Raw genomic sequence first — 21,812 nt, forward strand, 5'->3', positions numbered from 1 at the left:
GTATGTTTCTCTTGGGGCAGGGTCAGTGTAACAGGGTCTCACTGTGAAGCTTTGGCTGCCCTTGAATTCAGAGATCTACCTGCCTCTGCCTCCAGAGTGCTAGGATTGATGGCATGGATAACCATGCCTGACAGACAGAATTCCCCATTTTTTTAAAAATTAACTTCGTAATAGATAATTAGAATAAGAAAACCTTTGGTAGTTTACAACAAAAAAAAGAGGAAAGAAAATTCTGGTAGCACAAGGCCGAGTTGCACACTGTATGTACTCAATCCACTCAGCTACTGAAGCTCGAGGTCTACTGTATCACCCAGCTCCACTTGGGTGCAGTGTATATGACCTTTATTAAGATATAGTTCACATACAATAAAAATACACTAATTTAAAATACTTAATAATTTTAGTATATTGACAGTTTGTACAGTATCAGTACCAACTTTTATCATAGTTTAGCAGTCACACACATCCTCATTTAAAAAAAAAAAAAACAACTACTCTGGTCTCTGTGGATTCGTTTATTTTTATACTACTTCAATGTAAAATGCAATCACAGCATATAGTATGTCTGTATGGTTTTGTTTTTGTTTCATTTAGCAGTTTTCAAGGTCCGTGCATCTTTATAACGCATGTATAAATACTTCATCCTATTCCATTTTATACCCCCCATAACATATAAACAAAAATCAGAAAGTAACTAAGGTAAATCAATCTTGTAACTCATTACAAAAAATCAACTTCTCTTTTAAAATTTGTTAAGCCAGGAACTAGAGTGATGGCTCAGCAGTTAAAAAAGACAAAAACAAAAACAATGACTGTCCTTACATAGGACCCTGGTTCAATTCCCAGAACACACATGTTGAGTTTTAAAAAGCAGTTTCTAACTCCAATCCCAGGGAATCAGATGGCCTCTTCTGGTCTCTGTGGGCACCACACATGTGGTACAGATTCACATTTAGTAAAAACAGTCATAACACATAAAGATAAATTCATTTTAAGAACTTGTTGGGCAAATAAGATGGCATCATGGGTAAAAGCACTTGCTGCTAAGCTCGAAGACCTGAGTTCAATCACTAGAACTCACATGCGGGAAGGAAACCAACTCCTGCAAGCTGTCCACTGACTTCAACATAGCACATGTACCCACCACCCTCCCAACACACAATGTACAAACCTTTCACACACATAAAGTTTTGAGTTAAGTATAGTACCTTATGCTACAGTCTTTGAATGTTACCTTTAACCCACTTACACTTTTAAATTCCTACTCTAAACAGCTACAATTTATTTAGAAAAATGTTTTCACTGTATGTGTGGGAAGACTCCGAAGGATAGTCTCGAAAAGCAGTTCTCTAATTTGTTGGTATAGCATAATGGATGTTGCTGAATTGGGCCTGATCTGGCAACTGAGCCAATATCTGGCACACCTACTGAAGTGAATCACATTAAACCAAAGTCACAAAGTACAAAGTACAACTCTTATCCCACTGTGGTCAACACAGCACCTCTTAGGAAATTGAAGATTCTATGTAGTCCGTTCCTGTATCTTTAATCACATTCTGAATGACTAATAAAATATACAAGTACAGATAATTACAGATGTAGATCTCCAAAGATCAATTATATCTTAGAAAGTGGGCCTTAAAACTAGACAGGGCAATTAAAAGTAAAGATTTCTGGCCTTGGTTGACTTCCTAGGAATATCAGGTAGTGATCCAACAGAAAGGGGCCTCCAAAATCCCACACAACTGTACTCAGTACATCTCATTTTTTTTTTTTTTTTTAAAGTCTCCTCTCTCGTGTTTTATTCTGTTCTTTTTGAGATAGGGTTTCTCTGTGTAGCCCTGGAATTTGTTCTGTAGACCACGATGGTCTTGAACTCAAGAGATTTGTGTGCCTCTGCCTCCTGAGTTCCAGGATTAATTAAAGGCGTACACTACTACCACCTGGACTCATCTCTGTGTTTTGAAAAATAATAAAAAAAGCTACCTTCCCTCCAATGAAAATCATAACTTCAAACTGTTAAACATTTTTTTTGGTTTTACTAAATCATTTAGGTGGGAGGTTGGAAAAAAGATGGTGTTAGCAGTTGAAAGCACTTGTTGCTCTTGTGGAGGACTGACATTCTATTCCCAACATGCACATCAGGTAACATGGGCACACACACGGGAAAAACAAAACAAAAATACTAACCATTTAGGTGAACATACTGAACAAAACAACCTGTAAGTTATTTCCTTCTAAACGATGTCTTTTGTTCTCTTTGAGGGAAAAAAATTTTTTTTACATATTTTCCCCCCCTTTTTGGTTTTTCAAGATAGGGTTTCCCTGTATTATATTACTTTGGAGCCTGTCCTAGAACTTCCTCTATAGGCCAGGCTGGCCTCAAACTCACAGAGATCCGCCTGCCTCTGCCTCCCAAGTGCTGGGATTAAGGGCACGCACCACCAATGCCCAGCTTTACATAAAATCAAGAATTTGTTCTCATCTGTTAGCTTTATGACAACAAGTTAGTGAAAGCTACCATATAAAATGAAAATAAAAATGTCTTACAAGACCATGAACACATCCTGGCAGCAAATATACTCTGAGCATGGTACTTGGCACATAGTTCCTATCTTTCCCTCACCATCAGACATAGTTAACATTAGTATGCTACACAGTGCTAACATTATTAGGAAAACCCCAAAATGATAATCATTAAAACAAAAGTTCCTCAAATTTTATACATCAATTATTCCTCATGTATATAAAATGTTTTGTGTACTATCACATTTACATAGCACGATGAAGCAACATTTCAATAAAATTTGAATGTGCACTGAAGTGCATGCCTGCATTTACAAGATATGTGGAGGTCAGAGGACAGCCTTAGGTGTCCTTAGTCCATGTCTTCACTGAGACAAAACCTTTCCTCTGCTCCACATGCTGACAGCTTCTGGGGATTCTCCTATGTGTCCACCTCCCATGTTCCATAAAAGCAAAATGATTAGATTCACACTATACAGCAGCATTAACATGGGTTTGGAATCTAAACTCAAGTCCTCAGGCTTATGGGGCAAGCGCTTACCACACACCCATCTCTGAACCCCCCAAATTTTAAAGTTTTACTACAGCTAACTTAACGTAAACAAAGTAGCACATTCTAATTTATTTTCTTCATTGTTTCTCCAAAACAATAAATAAATCATTTCTTAAATTCTTTCTATATAGTGACATAGGTGAAATTAAAAAAGTCACATTCCACATTTAAGTTGCTATTTAAAAGTACAAGGACCGTGTAAGCCTTACCTTCAATATTCTGGTGGTCTATAAAAGGTGCTGGTCCCCATATTCTAACAGTACCATCATCTGAGGCACTGGCCATCATAGATGGAATCTGTGGGTTCCAGCTAACACAATTTACTGTGCGAGTGTGCCCTGTCAGCTCTGCAATTGGCAGTTCACTTCGTTTGTGCCAGATGTAAACCTTGTGATCTAAACGTAGAGAAATTCAGAGAAATGTTAGAGCTGTGTTACTAACCAAATCACTGACCATCAATTACCGTTTACTACACACCAAACACGACTCCTCAATATTATAACTTGGAGGAAAAAAATTAAAAATAGTTTAATAAATTAATTTTGTGAAAAATCCATATTAATACATTTCTCCCCCCTGCTTGAGTTAACAAAAGTCACAAAAACATCCACTTCCATCAGTCTGGCAAATCAGTTGCCTATGTAGAGACAGTCTATAGCCCAGTCTCAAACTTACTATATGTAGCAGAGGATGAACTTCCGCTCCTCTCTGGACCTAGTGCTGTGATTATAGGCATGAGCCACCATGCATAATTTATGTGAGGGACTGAACCCAGGACTGCGTGAATGCTGTCAAGCACAACATAAACCAAGCCATATCCCCAGTTCCTAGTTCTCCTATATATTGTCACTATAATGAATAAGCTTTAATACTGATTAAAAACTTTTTAAGGAGAAGGTTCTTACATTAGCATTTATATACTTAGGGTATTTGGTGGGCTTCTGAAATACGGTACTTGCAAATGAATATAAAAAGATTGTTGTGGTCATCTTGGGAAATTGCTATATACAGTTTGTTTCTGTGTAACTTGAATAACAAAAAACTAAGCACATGTTTATCTAAATATGCAGGTGTTTTTAATCTAAAAACCAAGTTTAGTAGAAGGGACAGGTGTGTTAATTTGAGCTTTTCTGAAACCATAACAACTACCAGACATAAAAGTGGTGCTTAGACATACATACTATGTTTATAAAAAAAGTATCAACCTGAGTTTTTTCCCATAGCCTTAGTAGAACTAAAGTTTCTGTTAAATAAAATACAGGTAAATCCTAATAATTAGCCCCAAGTTTGGTTTTTGGAGACAGGTTCTCTCTACATAGTTCTCTAGCTGTCCTGGAACTCACTATGTAGACTAGACTGGTCTCGAACTCACGAGAGATCCACTTGTCTCTGCCTCCACCTCCCGAGTGTTAGGCTTTATTAAAGGTATGAGCCACTCTGACCAGCAAGCCTGACTTTTACCAACCTTTGAAAGCTATCAGTCCTTTGAAGAAAAAAAAAAAAAAAAAAGTCATATAAAGATACAATGATTTAACTAAATTTTGACTTGATTCAAACATCAAACACAATTCTAAAACATGGTTAGGACAGGTTCCACTGATCTGTAACAGTTAAGAAGGGCTCAGCTACAAAACGCTAATAGTTCGAGGTCCTGGGTTTCATCACCAACCACACAAAAGAAAATGAACAAGCAATCAAAACCAAAACAAAACCTCAAGGATTCAAGCCATTCTCCAAAAATGGTAACATTAAGAATATACTGTATAATCTACTAAAAAGTTTAATGTCATAGTTTACACTCGCTGAGAAACAAGCTATCCTGATAAACTGGGAAAATTAGACCTTTGAATTCACCTCTCCGGGTGAATCAACAGCGACAGAAAACTTTACCTTCACTGCCACTGGCGATGAAGTCTTCATTGTGGCCTCCAAAGCATGAATGAATTGTATAAAACCCTTGTGTGACACCTTGGTATTTTCTTACTAAAACTCTGTCTTGCAAGTCCCATAAATGAACTCCCTGTAGACAAAAAGGAAAAAAAAGAGAGAAAGGTTTTTGTTGCTTTTGAGACAGGGTTGGTTCTGCCTCCCCTGACCTTTTTTTTTTTTTTTTTTTTTTTTTAAAAAGACAATTTCACTGTATGCTCCATGCTTGACTGGAACTGATAAATCTGTCCAAGTTCTTTTTCTTTTCTTATTTTGGAGACAGGGTTTCTCTGTGTAACCCCAGCTGTCCTAGATCTTGGTCTGTAGACCAGACTGGCCTCGAACTCAGGAGATCCATCTGCCTTTGTTTCCCCATTGCTGGGATTAAAAGTGTTCACCACTATGCCCCACCTTCCCAAGTTTTTAAGATACAGACATGAACAACATTACTAAGTTTAGTAGTTTTTTTTGTTTTGTTTTATTTTTTAAAAGACTATCTAGCCCAGGGGATTTTACTTCTTAATGCTCCAACCCTTTAATACAGTTCTTCACCTTGTGGTGACCCCTCTAACCATAAAACTATTTCCATTGCTACTTTGTAAGTGTAATTTTGCTATTGTTATGAATCGTAATATAAATATCAGATATGCAGGATATCTAATAAGTGACCCCTTGGGAAGGATCATTCATCCCCAAAGGGGTCTTGACACACAACTTGAGAACCAATGGCTCTTAAGTTCAGAGAGATGGCCATTTCTGCCTATCGAGCACTAGGATTAAAGGTGTGGGCTATTACACCCAGTCTGAATAGAATTATTCAGTAATTCGTGAATATTCCTTTGTCCAGTGGAGCATTTTTATTCCTATTTGTGCAAAACACCAGTATTTCAATAAACTTATAGCTTGATTCCTACACATTTAAGCACTAAACACATATTTAACAGCTAGACTAAAAACAACAAAAGTACATTTTCACTAAGCTGATTTTTTCTGAACGTTGTTTTTAAAAAAAAAGGAAAAACAAACAAACAAACCCCCAAAAAACAACATACCTGAGTTGCTACATTTAACAAAGCTAATCGGCCATTTTTTGAAATAGTGAATGACATAATAGGATGATCTTCTTGTACTCTGAAATTAGAAATAAATTGTCAGGAACAACCAAGTCAAGAACTTCAAATTATGAGAGACTATAAACTATTCCAGCTTAAATGACATTTTCCTATCACATGTGTCCATCAGAATGAGTTAACAAGTACCCCCAAACACCAATTCAAATCACCAATCAAAACAAAACAACAACAACAACAAAAACCAAAACTGATTTTCTGGAAAAGCCCAACTATATACTTATTTTTAGTATAAATTACACCATTTCCTTTTTTCTTTTTTTTTTTTTTTTTTTTTTTTTTTGGAGGGAGATTTTTCAAGACAGAGTTTCTCTTGGTAGCCTTGGTTGTCCTGGAATGCTTTTAGTAGACCACACTGGCCTGGAACTCACAAATTAGCTGGCCTCTGCTTCCCATACTGGGATTAAAGGGCCCACATCCCCTTACCCTGATAAATGAGACCATTTCTATTAGAAACAAAATAATAATTACATGTTCCTATCTGTAAGGTCCTCAAAGTTGTAGCCCCGAATTCTCTGGTGTGTGTCAGAAGCCAGAACAGTCTTCCCGTCACTCAAGCACCATAGGCATTGCACTCTCACCCCCTCCCAGGAGTCCAAAAGATTTCCATCCAGGTCCTAAGCAGAGAAACAAAACAAAACAAAACCACTCAAAAAACAAACCTAATGTAAATGCTTGGCAATGCCTTATGAAAATGGCTTTGATTTTCCCTGAAACGGATCTAGCCAAACTATTCTACAAGTATTTTAGAGTTTGACTACAGTCCTGTAAACATTGTACTCAGACATGCAAAGCTGTGATATGAAAAAAAGAACTAAGAATTAATACCTTATAACCCGCTGTAAGCAACAATGAGTTTCATAAGCTTCATTTTACCACAAAGTGGCAACTTATGATAGCTATCCAGAAGATACTGGATAGACAGTGAGCTGCCCTGGAAATATTTTAAATGACCTACTGGGAGACATGAAGCCTGTTGCATAGCCTATTAAATTCTGCTTTATTCCATAAAAGTCAACTACAGACAGTTTATCTAAATAAACACCTAATTGAAGTGATTTGATGAGGAAAAAAATCCAAAATCACCTACTAGAACCATGTAAGACAGTGACATGTGTGAACCTAGATAAAGCATAAGCACACTATATTTGTATGTCATAGGACAATTTATCTCGGTTTAATCAAATAACTTACAATTGCCAGGTGTGGTGGTAGGAGCCTTTAATCTTGGCATTACACAGGCATACACAGGAGGATCTTTGTTCTACACAGGGAGTGCTACGATAGCCGGGGCTACATGGTAATCATGCCTCAAAACACATCAAAATCTCAACCAACACAGCAGCTATTAGCCATAAGATCCTTTAAATGGCTGAAAATTTCTGTCATCATCCATTACTTTTTTTTATAAGGATTTACTTTTTAAAGTTATATGTGAGGATAGGTACCCGTTTAATTACCTGTAGAAGCCAGAAGAGGGCATCAGATCCTCTGACAGCAGTGAGAAGTGATTGTGAATCACAGGGAACCCAACTTGGATCCTGCATGCTCAACTGCTGAGCTAACCCTTCAGCCCCAGCATTTTTTATTTTTATCCCACAGATCTTTCAACTCAATCTATTCATGAAATTCAACATTCTCATGGGTTTGTTGTTGTTCCACACAGGGTCTTCTATATCCCAGGCTGACTAAGCAACCAAGTAGGACCTTGACTTAAGATCCAATTGTCTCTACCTCCCAAGTGCTAGAATGACACTGGGGGCCACCATGCCATGTGAGCTGAACTACACCCTGCCCTCTATGGTACTGTTTATTGTTTTTGTTTCTGAAGGGGTGGGGGTGTGTGGAGGGGTGGGGGAAGGGGTGGTGTCTCACTTTGTATTCCAGGCTAGTATCTAACTAATTATAACCTAGTGCCAATTTTACCACCTGAGCCTCCCAAGTGCATGAGCCACTATGGCTGGCTGGCAATTCAGAGATGAATCTGCCTCTGCCTCTCAAATGCTAGGATAACAGCCACCATGCCCACCCAATTTTACATTTTTCACGAATACCTAAAATGGTTTTTAAAATGTGAAAGAGAAGTAACACAACAAAAATTCTATTAAATACTCATTTAAGAGGATGATAAATAGTTTTCATATAGTATGTGTCAAGTGATCTTCATTTTGCTTATCTATCTATTTTTGAGATGGATCTTACTCTGTAGAGATCTGCCTGCCTCTACCATTCAAATGCTGTTATTCAAAGCAAGCCTGTCCCTCTATGCCCAGCAAGTGTAAATTTTAAAAATTATTAAACAAACAAACAGCTCAATTTCCTTTTAAATAGGCATACTCTGGCAGGCAAGGGGGCACTCAACTCAATACTTACACACTGGTAGAACTGCCCTCGCTGACCTCCAGTCACAAAGCGCTTCCCATCTGGGTTCCAGGCTACACTGGTCAGACTGTCTTCATGAGATTGACTCATTTTCGTTCTTAATTCTCCTGTCTATAAGGAAATAAAACTGTGGATAAAACATTCAAGATCCCTAAGGGGTATATGTAGAAGAAGAAAAAGACTGGAAGGGAAGGGAGGGGAAGAAGGTGAAGAAGAAAGGAAGGAGGAGAGAGGAGGACCAGAAGGATGGAAGGTGACTGGGGTATCTTGCTAGTGCACCATTCCTAATCAGAGAAACAGTTATTGTAACTGGCCTCACCAGAAACAAGACTACAGCACTGAAAGAAAAATTAAAAGTACAAATATGATAAACTTTAATTTCATAAATTTCTCATCTTAAAAGAATTATATTAATAAACTAACATGTAATTTTTCACAATCAAGACCAAAGCTACAAACCTAAATCTTGAGTTTCCATCTCAGTCCAAGATTCTTTATGAATTTTATCCTAAAACTATATAGTTAATGCAATTAGCATTTCTTTAAGAACATGATTAATAGGTAGTAAAACTATGCCTTAAAACCCACTAAGGGCAATTTTAATTATGCTAAATATCATATTCAAATGTTCATAGCAAGGAAGATGGGAAGACTTTTCCCCCCAATATGTAACTTTATTTCAGTTAAAAGCAGAAGAAAAAGAATCTCTGTACTGTTGAGCATAGCGTTTACAGTGCTTCCAACTAATCATGCTTGTTTAGTGCTTAAACCTCAGACATTCTCCTTGTTACAAGTTCTAAGTTATTCAACTTAGGAGACATTACACATACCATTTAATCTAGTCTTGTTCCATTTTGTTCAAGGATTAGAAACAGGATCTGAGAGGTAATAGCTGCCCTTGGTATAATAAAAAGTACATGGGCATAATTTTCCTGTGAGAAATGGGTAATCAAAAGTAAAAATAAAAGAGTGAAAACAAAGGGAATGATTAGGACCTGGGGCCAAGTAATCAAGGCACAAGAGGCACAAAATAGAAAACTAGATGTCTCCCTTATATGAGAGGAACAAAAAACAGGACAACAACAACAAAAAAATCCCCATTTCAACATCTAAATCCTTCCCCAAACTCTTCACTATTCTCAGCTACTTAATTACTATTTTAGTCACTTGATTTGAATAGTTACAAGTTTAAATGCAAATACAAAAGCACCCAAATCTTGGGTCTTTGCTTTTAACAAATATGTTAACACCGTAAGTTCTGAGGTAGCAATGTTTTCATTCTATTCTGCACATAACATTTGAGTATATGAGGCCATTAGATTAGAAACCTATCTAAAAACAGAAATAGTCTTCGGACTTCTTTAAAAACAACCCTTCTAGAAAAACCCTTATCAAGTAGTGCACAGTAACAGCTATGCATGGCATGGTTTAACTGCTTAGAAATTAAAATCTGACTCATGTAAAGACCACACAAGTGCTAGTCATTGTGTCCCTAGTAAGGCTACATATGCCAACTTAGGAAGCAGAAAAAGAAACTAAGAAAGGAGTCTTTTGGTTCAGACTCACTTTAATCTGTTTTATTCTTTCTTTATTCTGTGCTTTGCCATCTTCCTAAACTCAGTCACAAATACAGCAATAGTTAACTGCTAGCTTGATACAAATAGCATGAACAACATTTTTGGAACAAAATGAGATATGGGTTAGGTATTAAAAGAATAATAGGGGCTGGAGAGCAGGTAAGAGCACTGGTTGGTTGCTCTTGAGTAGGATTTGGTTCATAGCACCCTTACGGTAATTCATTACTATCATTAACTCTAGTTTTAGGGGACCTGATGTTCTTCTACCTCACAGGCACCAGTCACAACATGATGCACATACATACATACAAGCAAAGAACTTATATAAAAGATAATGTTATTTTTGAGGATACATGCATGAATATTTAAGGATTATACATATCTGCAATTTTCAAATACTTTGGATCTGATGTTTAAGTATTTATGTCTGTATATTTATGTACATATGTACACATAAAATATGACCAACCTAACAACTATCAAATGTAGGGTAGTGGGGACATATGTGATCATTTTACCATTCTTTCTATGCTTTTTTGGAAACATACTGGTCTCTAACTTGCTACATTGTTGAGAATGCCTTTGAACACTTTTCTCTATCTTTCTCCCAAATAACAGGATTACAGACATGCACTATAACATGCAGCTATATCATTTTTTCAACTTTTCTGCTACCTAAATTGGGCTACTAACTAGATAGGTCGTCTGGGCCCCAACCTCACAACGGTATTTTCTGCCTCATCCTCTCAATGGATGATGGATTTTATAGGCATCAGACACTGTATCTGGCTTCACTTTTTTTTTTTTTTAAGATTTTTTTATTTCCTGGAGCTATAGTTACAGGCATTTGTACGACGCTTGACTCTGGTGCTAAAAACCAAACTCTGGTGTTCTGAAAGAGCAGCATGTGCTCTTTACTACTGAACTATCCCTTCAGCCTAACAAATTTTTAATATTTAAAAACTCTCTTCAAAAGTTTGGGTAAAGTTGGGCATGGTAGAACAAGCCTTTGGTCCTAACGCTCATGAGGCAGAGGCAGGCAAATCTGAGTTCTAGGACAGCTAGGGCAGTTACACAGAGAAATCCTGTCTTGAAAAAACAAACCAAAAAGTTGGAGTAAAAAAGGAAATAAATGAGCATATTAAACAGCATTAGGATTATGTATTCCACTTTCGGGTATGTCTTAGTATTCATTCTGCTTGTGCCACTCATACTACCACTTGATTTATCTTTGCAGGACATCATCACCACCACCATCACCATTGGTTGCAGCCCCATCTTTATTTTTATTATTATAATTACTGGATGTAATCCCAGCTGTCCTGGAGCATGTTGTAGACCAGGGTGGCCTTCTGAGTGCTGGAACCAAAAGTGTGTACCACCACACCCTTGCTTGCAGTACTAATTTTACTCTTGTAGCAACAGTTACTGGAGTGATTAAAAATCCCATCCTAGTAAATTTTACTTTTATATGCAAACCATAGATTATCACTCCTTTACTGAGAGTTTAAACATGGGGATTCAAAACTATGTAAAATGGAGTAAACCTAAGACAGGATCATAAAGTCTAAGTCTTCAGTTAGAAATAGTAAAATAAGTAAAAGTATCTTCTGAGAACATTCTTTAGTTGCGTTATACTAGCAGACTACTAAATGTATGTTAAGAGATGGTATACTTACCATCAAAATGTGCACTGGTATCTTACCACTTGAAAGGTTAAGCTTGACACACAATGATGAAAAACAAACAAACAAAAAAAAAAAACTACATTTTTTTTTTCTGACTAAGCAGTATAAATTCCATTGAAGAAGGCAAAACATGCTGGAAATGCTTGCTGACCATCCTTTTAATAAACGCTACTATCCAGAACAAATTAAATTTTACAAATCTTAATGCCTGGGTCCTAAACAAGTGAAACACTGTAACTTGTAAGAGAGATGTTACAGTAAATGGTTGTTGTATAAACTGAAAATAAAATTGTTCTTTTCCCCCCCTTTCTGAGATTCTCTGTGTAGTCCTGGCTGCCCGAAATTTGCTCTGTAGACCAAGCTGGCCTTGATCTCAGAGATCCGCCTGCCTCTGCCTCCCAAGTGCTGGGATTAAAGCACCACTACCTGGCTAAGAACAAAGTTTTAACAAATATGTGTTAAGATTGTGCTGGACTGAAACCAAGGATAGAACTCGCTCACTTGTACATTCCAAAGCCAAAGCTCAGAGCAGTCATCTGGGCCACAAGCAACAAGATAGTTGTCATCTGGACTCCATGCAATATAAGAAACACCATACGCATGTCCTTCTAATGTTTTAAGCAGCTTTAGCAGGTGTGTATCCTAAAAAACAAAACAGACCACTTGGTTAACCCCCATTCCTAAATGTATCGTTTTATAGCACAAGAACTTAAGGATACCGATGTATACTGACATTCTCATGTATTCTGGGAAATTCCTGTGCCAATCCAGTTTAATTAAGCTGAGGCAGCTTGTTTCACAAAGACTCCCTCTCACCTATCAATTACCTACTATACAGAGGATAATACACACTAGATAGAAACATCAGATTGTCACAAGACCTGCCCTTAGGAAACTGGAAAGTAGACATGCACGTCAAAAGTTACGTCATTTTATATAAAGATTTGAATAACTTCACGGACACATACATAACAGCATAAAATAAATCCTCTTAGAGTATATAGTTCAACATTTTAGGTATATTTAGACTTGTCAAACAACCTATAAAATGTTATAAGATTAGCTAATTTTATGTTTCTATTACCCCCCTCAAGAAATGCCATTATCTATTAGTAATCATTTCTCTCCATGAAGTTCCCAGAAACCACGGCTTTGTTTTTATTGATTTGTCTATTCCATTTTACAAACATATTTTGTCTATTTGATTTCTTTATTGAATATTAAGAATAAAATGACTAAGAATATGTATGTGCTTTTCTATGGACATGATTTTGTTTCTCTTAAATATATACACAGCAGAAGAATTCCTTCCTAGTTCTTTTGCTGTATATTATTTTGAAAAACTGCCCAGCTTTTCCAAGAGACTGCATCATATATTATGTTTCCACTAACAAACCAGCATCAATCCTACTTATGAATATTCATCAAATCCTCATCAAGTTCTTATCATTAATAATGTGATATAAACACAATATTATTAATAACAATATACTCCACGGAAGCAATCTACAGGAAGATTAAAAAAATCTGTCTGTAACAGTGGAAAGAATTAACATTTGGGCTTCCTGACTCAAAGGTTTATGCTCTGAAGAATGAACTATACAGTGCAAATGTGTAAACGACAAGACTGTAAGAGCTGGCATGCTTACTTCACAGTGACAGTCTGATGTCATCTCCAGAAGGTGAAGGCACACCAATCTGAAGAATTTCTAGTAAAATAGTGTTAGGGTGAAGTGGAAGCAAGAATGCTGAACATGAACCAAAAGGAGGACAAGAAACATGTAATAAGCTAACCTAGTAGTTAAAAAAAGAAAAGAAACCCACATGTCAGAACTAAGGGGATGAAGACATTTTAGAGAGAAAAACACAAGCATAAAGTTAAAATTCCAGCTAGCATGTATGATGGCCTAGGTCCAATCTCCAGCACTTAGCATTGAGATAAAGGACAAATAACAGATTTCTGGTTTAAGGGAAGTGAAACGGAGAAAATAAAAAAAAAAAAAATGTTTTAAATATTGGACTAGAGATCCTATTGAGCCTAACCAAAATAAAATATTTTTATTTATGTGTTTTTGTGTATGGAGGGGGGCATTGGGGTGTGTGCCTGCAGAAGTCAGAAGAAGCTGGGTTCCCTGGAACTGGAGTTACATGTACTTTGGAGTGGCCTAAATGGCCTGATATTAGTGCTGGGAAAAGAACTGGGGTCCTTTGGAAAAACAGGAAGTGCTCTTAATTACTTGGTCATCTCTTTAGCACTTTGGGCCTAATTTTAAGCCTGGGCTAGAGAGTCCACTAGTGATGACCTAGTAGTCTGTAACAGGCCTCAATCTCTGATAAAGTGGAGCCTTTCTGCTTCTGTTTACTATGTTGTTTACTCCTTCAACTAAGCTCTTGTTTCATACAGTATAGCATGTATGACCTTGAGAAAAATGAAACACCAATAAAACTACTGATTCTTCTTTGAGGTGCTAAGAGGCATCAAGGATCTGTATCAAATCAATAATAAAGGCTAGAGATCAAAGACTAGCTTAACATTGACAAAGAACAAAATCCAGACAAAACAATACCCTAGATGAACAAAAGATTTCAGTACTTGGGAGGTCAGGTGTAGAATACCACATGTTCAACACTAGGCTGGGCTACACAGCAAGATCCTGTCTCAAAAAGCGAGGGGGGGGGCATGGGGAGAGGGCACAGGTGGCATGGGTAGAGGGAGAGAGGAAATAGGAGGGGAAGAAAGAACAAAAGAGGGAGAAAAAGAAACCAGTTGTTTTATAGACACTGCTCTTCCACAAGACCCCATCTGATTCCCAGCACCAATGTGATAGTTCACAACCACTAGTTGGGTCCCAGTTCCATGGGCTCCAAACACCCTCTTCTGGCCTTCATAGGTACCAGGTGTACAGACACACATGCTGGCAAATACACATTAAAAACAACAACAAAACCTTAAATTCTTTTTTTCTACATATTAATCCCAACATTGGGGAGACAGAAGGATCAAGAATTCTAAGGCAGCTTCAAATCCAGTGTCAACAAAACAAGTAACAAAAAATTAAAGGTATAAAAAAAAAATACATATTCAAGAAAGAGTATGAGCAGATAGGCATGGGTGGCACACACTTTAATCCCAGCACTTGGGTGGTAGAGGCAGGTGGATCTCTGTGAGGCCAGTCTACAAAGTGAGTTCCAGGACATCTAGGGCTATTAGAGAAACCTTTTCTCAAAACAAAACCAAACAAAAAAACAAAGAGCATAGTCAACTTTTCTAAACAATATTTGACATAATAAGAGTTCACCAGTCTCAGGAAAGTTTTTGTAGTATAGACATCTAAAAGTCATTCTTCACATTTCAGATTGGATTTAAATATTAATCCTGCATTCCTTAATTAATATGGCCAAGAAAAAAAATCCTTTACAATGAACATCTATTACATTCTGGGAAACACTGGCACACAAGTCTGAACACCTCAGCAAAAGATCCAAAACACTCGCTTCTTTAGCTCACCTCCTGATCTTCCAAACACATTTCTCTTCTCCCAAGTGGCCCTGGGTCATAACTAACCAGTTTTACCTAATAGTTCTCTATTTTTCAAGCTAAAATCTTTCCTTACTTCCCTTAGCTTTCTAGATGTAACAAGATCTCTTCCGAGCTCCCACAGAGTCCACTATAGACTCACTGGAGTTTATTATCATATGCTTAGTTTCCTGGATTGAAAAAAATTAACACACAGTAGGTATTTAATACTGGCTAATTACAGTGGGAATCACACACAGCTGCTAGAAAACAAACTTAACAAAATCACTTAGAATGCAAGGCCATGTGTTGATTCCAAATTCTTTTTCTAGTGTTGTGACTCCTTGTCATTAATAAAAATAAGCCTATTTGTATTTTAATGAAGGAGGTCAAGCCATACTCCTTTTCTACCAGTGTCCTTTTCTCAATCCATTTGCACAATATACCATCATAAAGCTCTAATAAAGCCCCACTTATACGGCTCTTTTATACCCTCATAACACTTCAATTGAATATAAATGCAATAATGTTATTTTGCTGCATTCTATCATCCTTTCAAACCTGTATAATCCTCTGGTGGAGTTCTTAATCTGACATCTACAACAAAGGGTCCATAGATAGAAGCAGGGTCTTGGAACCCAGAAGATTAAAGGTACTGCTCTAATTAACAACTGCCTGAAATTCGTTATTTCCTTCCCTCTTTTGTTTTGTTCAAACAAACAACAACAAAAAAACACAGGGTTTCTAGATGGCCTTGAACTCACAGAGATCTACCTGCCTCCTCCCTCCCCTGCTGGGGTAAAAGGTGTACACCCACCAACACTTGAATTCCTTCCATTTTGAATGTAGGCAAGTAACAAAACAGCACTTCACTTATTAGCATATGGTGGTGATGAATTATTAAAAATATCTCTTATAATCTAAGATTTCCATAGGACTCTATTGCATACTCAGCTCATTTGTTTAACCTACTTTTACTAGAACAATGTAACCAAGCGTGGTAGCTTAAGCTTTTAAACCTCTTGAGGCAGAGGCAGGTGGATCTGAGTTTGAGGCCAGCCAGGACTACCCAGAGACCTGTATCAAAAACAACAAAAAGAGAGCAATGTAAACAACCAAACTTACTTGCCTTGGATTTCCCACGTAATCAACTTTAACAAGCTAAGCTAACATTTTAAGCTCAAGTGTTATGTGCTCTTCCATGCCAGTCCCAAAGTAACTCGTGTCTGTATGCTATGATAATCATTTACTGGAAATAGGGTGAAGAAGCCTCATAAAATATCTACCATAAATGTTGATTACAATATACAGACATTACTACTTGATAGGCTTTGTTATCTGGGTCAGTTGGAGTCAGTGGCTTCATTCCTTGTATAAATAACTTGGTTAAAAGATTTCTGTAATGTCTTCTTGCCTATTCCTTTTCCATGTGATGCCTTTGCAAGGGCAAATTTACAAAACAGCATTAAAGCAAGCAGATTCAGACTCACAAAACAGACACAAGGGGGAAAGATAAGTAGAGAATTAAAATCGGGTATCGTTGTTGGTGAAATTACTCCAAGGAAAAGTGCTTATTGTTTCTTTTCCTTAATGGATTCTGTGGTGGTGGTTTGAAAGAAAATGGCCCCCAAAGGGAGTAACAATTAGAAGGTGTGGCCTTGTATGTTTATGTATGGGCACAGGTTTTGAGGTCCTATTCTCAAGCAATGCCCAGTGTGGACACAGACTCCTAGTGCTGCCTGCTGATCCAGATGGTAAGACTCTTCTTCTCCAGCACCATGTCTGCCTGCACCCTGCCATGTTCCACCACGATGATAGTGAACTCTAAGTCGCCCCAACTGAATGTGGTCACGGTGTTTCTTCACAGCAATAGAAAGAAACCCTGACTAAGACAGATGCCAATGAATTATCTGTGACTTAATCCATCACTAATGCATTTAAACTGATATGTAGAAATATTAAGTTTAGTATATTAAGTAACAGTAAATTCAGTATTATGTCTCAATATAGAGATATCTTACATTATCTTACAGATATCTTACATTATAATTTAATTTTACTAATTCAGAATTCTGGTAGTTAAAGTGAGTTCCAGGACAGGTAGGACCACATAGAGAAACCCCTTCTCAGGGGAAAAACAAACAAACAAAAGAATGCTGGTAGTTACTATCTGCTACTAAAATTATTTAGGGTTAATAAAGAAATAATATCATATATTGTACCTTTTCATTCTAAGTTGAAAGCCCACACACATTTCAATATAATTTGGTTTCTTAAGTAATTAGTACATAATTTATAATTTTATATATGGTATTATATGTGTTTACATACATGTGTACATGTACACACACAGAGACCAGCTATGTGTTTTGGTTTGTGTATCTAAAAGTATTATTTTAAGATGACCAGTAAGTTTGTCAAATTGCTAAATAGGTATTGTGGTACAAAAAAGGTAAGACTGCCTTTTTTATATGTAATTTATTTATTTTTATTTTCTGTGCATTGGTGTTTTGCCGGCATGTATGTCTGTGTGAGGGTGTTGGATTCTGAAGTTGTGAGCTGCCTTGTAGATGCTGGGAATTGAACCCAGGGACTCTAGAAGAGCAGTCAGAGCTCTTAACTAAGTCACCTCTCCGGCCGCAAAGACCTCCTACTGCCAATTACAACATATCACAGGAAGGTATTCAAGAAGTATTTATTTGTCTTTAATTTGTATTTTTCCTTTTATGGTACCTTTAAATTCTTTGTTATGTATTGTGCATGCATGATTCTTGTGTGGGGGCTCACATGCCACAGCCTGCATATCAGGACAACTTTATGGAGTCATTACTTTCTTTCCACCTTTATGTAGGTCCCAGGGAATAAAACCAGGTCTCCAGGCTGACAAAGCATGTACTTTTTTCAGCCCCTGAGCCATCATATTGGCTCCTAAGACTACTCTGTTGTTATGTTACTCAAAATAAATTGGGGAGCCAACATATTTTTCTAGAGGCAAAAGCTGTGTTTTTAGCTCTAAAGCAAGTTTTATTTACTTTACATCTAGGTGAATGGTTCCTAAAACAAGTGAAGCTCCTTAGCCTATTTGGAATCATGCATGCTCATTGACTAGTAGACAAATGTTCATTGATTAAAAGAAATGAACAGGCCTATTTCTACATATCTGTAGGTTATCTAGTGATAAAGACAACTCAGATTAGAGAAAACTCAGCCCTTAAAATCCAAAACCACGAATTACACTTGACATTTAACACTTTATCCCAGTTTCCTCATTTCAACACAAGAGATTTAGCACCTCAGAATCACTCAGAGAATTAAAGAATGCAAAATGACTTAGCACAATCTCTAGCACAAACACTGAATAACTAGGATAAAACAGAAAAAAGTGATCACAGTCAGGTCAGGTATAGTGATACAATTTATCTGTCCAGTGTTTAGGAAGGCTGGCTGTGGCAGAAGAGACTTGAGTTCCAGACCAAACCTGGGAAACCAAATGAGAACATGCCTCAAAAAAAAAAAAAAAAACCACCAAACACAAACAACACAACTCCCCCCCCCCCCCCCACAAATCAAGTGACAAACATGTCCAAAAGGCACCTGGAGAAGACTACTACTTACTTATACTTATGTACATTAAAAATAGGTAAGCAGCTGGGGGGGGGGGGTGGCGGTGGTGCACACTTTTAATCCCAGCACTGGATAGATAGATGCAGGCAGATCTCTGAGTTCAAGGCCAGCTTAGTCTACAAAGTTCTAGGACAGCCAGAGCTACAGAGAAATGCTGTCCTGAAAAACTAAAAGCCAGCAACTTAAGACTCACAAGTAAAAGGACCTGGGTTTGAATGCTAGTACCATCTACATGCTGATCACAATCGTCTAGCTCTGGATCAGATGCACTCAGTAGTCCTGTGCAGGAGAGTCACACATGTGATGCACACACATAGAATAAGTAAATCTAAAGGAATCCTTACCCCTTTCTTTGCAAGCTAAGGACTCATCCAGGAATACATACCGGATCAACTTGCCATACGATGACTGTAGTATCCTTTGATCCTGTTGCTAGCTTAGTGCCATCATTAGAGAATTTACAGAACCACACTTCATTACAATGCTCTGTGAGTATCTGCTGAGTATAACAGGGGAACTGCCTCCTAAAACAAACAAACCCACATACAATTACTCTTTCAAAGCATTTTTAGCAACAATGAGAAAGACATTTAACAACTGGTAGAACACCTTTAGGAGTTCTCAAGTAGAAATATGAATGCATTTACAATTCTCAAGAGTCAAATTTATTTTGGTGTGTTGAAAAATAAAAACACTATGATATCAGATACTTTTTGTTCAAGTCAACTTTAGTTAACATATTATCTGTTAAAGTACCTCACACTAACCTATTGTGCCACAAAATCTGTAATATAAAATCTACTTCAACCTAAAGTTTACTTTTTTGCTGCCTTCTGAAGGCTACCTGGTCTGATTAAGGCAATTCATATAAGTAATTATTACTCAGGAATTATATCTATCCACTTTATAAACAAAAGGCATTAGCTGGTTGTTTTACAAAGAGTAGGAAATAATACAACATCTTCAAGCACATAAAATCAGCTATTAATCAGCCTTGGCATGACCAAAAAAAGAGGGGTCCAGTGAGATGGCTCAAAGGTAAAAATGCTTGCTGACCAGCTGACAATCCATCCTATAACCCAAACAGTGGAGAGGACTCCTGAAGATGCCGTCTACCTCCACACATCCATTGTGATACATATGTACACACTCATTAATAAATAATGAGAATTAGTAAAATAGCTCAAGGGGTAAAAGTGCCTACTGTCAAGCCTGACAACCTAAGTTCAATTCCTAGGACAAACATGATAGAAGGAGTAAAACAACTCCCGCAAAGAATATGTCATGAGTGTTTTGCCTATATATGTATGTACACTGGATGAGTGTGGGGTGTTAGATTCCCTGGAACTGGAGTTACGGACAGTTGTGAGCTACCATGGGAGTGCTGGGAAACAAATTTAGGCTCTCTGCTAAAGTACCAAGTGCTCTCTTAACCACTGGGCCATCCCCCCCCCCCACCCCATTTTCAGAGTGGTTCTTACTACTGTAGCCTAGGCTAACCTGAAACTCATCTTTCTGCCTGAGCCTTCCAAGAACTGGATTAATAGACAGGTAAGATGTTGCCCAAGTCACACTTTTAAACTTATCTTCAAAAGACTTCAACAGTCTTCTCGACTTTTTTTTCCCCAACCAATAAGAGCCCAGGACGGCTGAGTGAGGCTACAGTCCTAATTCTGGTAGAAAGACCAATTGAGCTCAGAAGTTTGAGACCAGCATGGACAATACAGCAAGAACCTGCCTTAAAACAAACTGTGCACCAACATCAGCACGTACATGGGGAAGAGTACACAGGCTGTCAACTCACCAGCCTAAAGGCTGCATTAGCTTTAGATCACTTAACTAAAAACTACTTTAATATTAAACTGTATTTTACTCTGAAACAAAATAACACATAACTGTATTCTAATTCTTCTTATGTACATGGGCGTTCTGTCCACATTTGTGTCTTTATACCACTTGTATGCAGTGTGTCCACACAGGCCAGAAGAAGGGAGCTGGATCCCTGGGACTGGGGTTAACCATGTGGGTGCTGGGAACCAAATCTGGGTCCTCCAGAACAACTCCTAACTGCTGAGCCATTTGCCCCAGCCTCCAGAGTACTCATTCTTGAAACTAGTTTGACAAGAAAAATTTTAACACCCCTATTTTTCATAAAAGTCAATTATCTTACCAGACTGAACTAAAATTTGAACCTATAATTGACTGAATTATCTTTCCAAATGGCAACTTTAATATTTTTCAAAGACTAATGTCAATAAAAACTTCATATGCTTGTAGTTTATCACAGTAGAAAGATTCATTTAGATTAGCAAACAACCTTTAAGTAAGGATTGACTTAAAATTATAGAGTATAAATCATTTAATCTATTGACAGCTGTCAGTCACTTTAAAACTGTCATTTAGCCTTTTACTAAGACTAAGGTGGGGCTGGAGAGATGGCTCCATGGTTAAAAGCACTTGCTGCTCTTTGGAAGACCGGAATTTGGTTCCTACCACCCACATAGCAGTTATCAAGTGCTCCAGGAGAGCCGGTGCCCTCCTCTGGGTTCTGTGGGAAACAGGCACACATGCAGTACATGAAGCAGAACATTCATACACATAAAGTAAAACCTAAAAAAAATTAAAAAATACAGAGTGATAGTAATGTACGAATTTATTAACAGCCCTTTTCAGATACGTGGTTGATGTCTTTGTTTTCATATAAATTTCAAACTTAAGATGGTATTAAAACCAGTAATGTATACAAGAAAACAGTAAATGTAGCATTTGACCAAACTCAAACTTCAAATTGTGTCTACAAATATTTTATAAAAATCCTGTACTAAAAAAATTAGTACTTATAAAAAAGCCACACATGAAAACATACTTCCATTAGTAATCGGTATAAAA

The 21,812-nt window shown here is 37.3% G+C and overlaps 1 protein-coding gene across 3 annotated transcripts in view; it reads right to left on the reverse strand.

Moving 5' to 3' along the window:
* Wdr26 (WD repeat domain 26) overlaps positions 1-21,812 on the reverse strand; it is a 41,331-nt gene that overhangs the window by 4,822 nt on the left and 14,697 nt on the right. For all 3 annotated transcript variants that reach the window (XR_007834643.1, XM_051186472.1, XM_051186471.1), the window contains exons 7-13: positions 19,309-19,447; positions 12,284-12,424; positions 8,509-8,628; positions 6,607-6,752; positions 6,058-6,136; positions 4,970-5,099; positions 3,289-3,474 (exon numbers count right to left, since the gene is read on the reverse strand). Coding sequence is in view for 2 of the 3 variants with exons in the window: in XM_051186472.1 (XP_051042429.1) it covers positions 3,289-3,474; positions 4,970-5,099; positions 6,058-6,136; positions 6,607-6,752; positions 8,509-8,628; positions 12,284-12,424; positions 19,309-19,447 (941 nt within the window). In the remaining variant the exon portion in view is untranslated. The remainder of the gene's footprint in view (positions 1-3,288; positions 3,475-4,969; positions 5,100-6,057; positions 6,137-6,606; positions 6,753-8,508; positions 8,629-12,283; positions 12,425-19,308; positions 19,448-21,812) is intronic.

This window comes from Phodopus roborovskii, unplaced genomic scaffold (assembly GCF_943737965.1).
Source record: "Phodopus roborovskii unplaced genomic scaffold, PHOROB, whole genome shotgun sequence".
In the NCBI taxonomy this organism is placed as follows: Eukaryota; Metazoa; Chordata; class Mammalia; order Rodentia; family Cricetidae; genus Phodopus; species Phodopus roborovskii.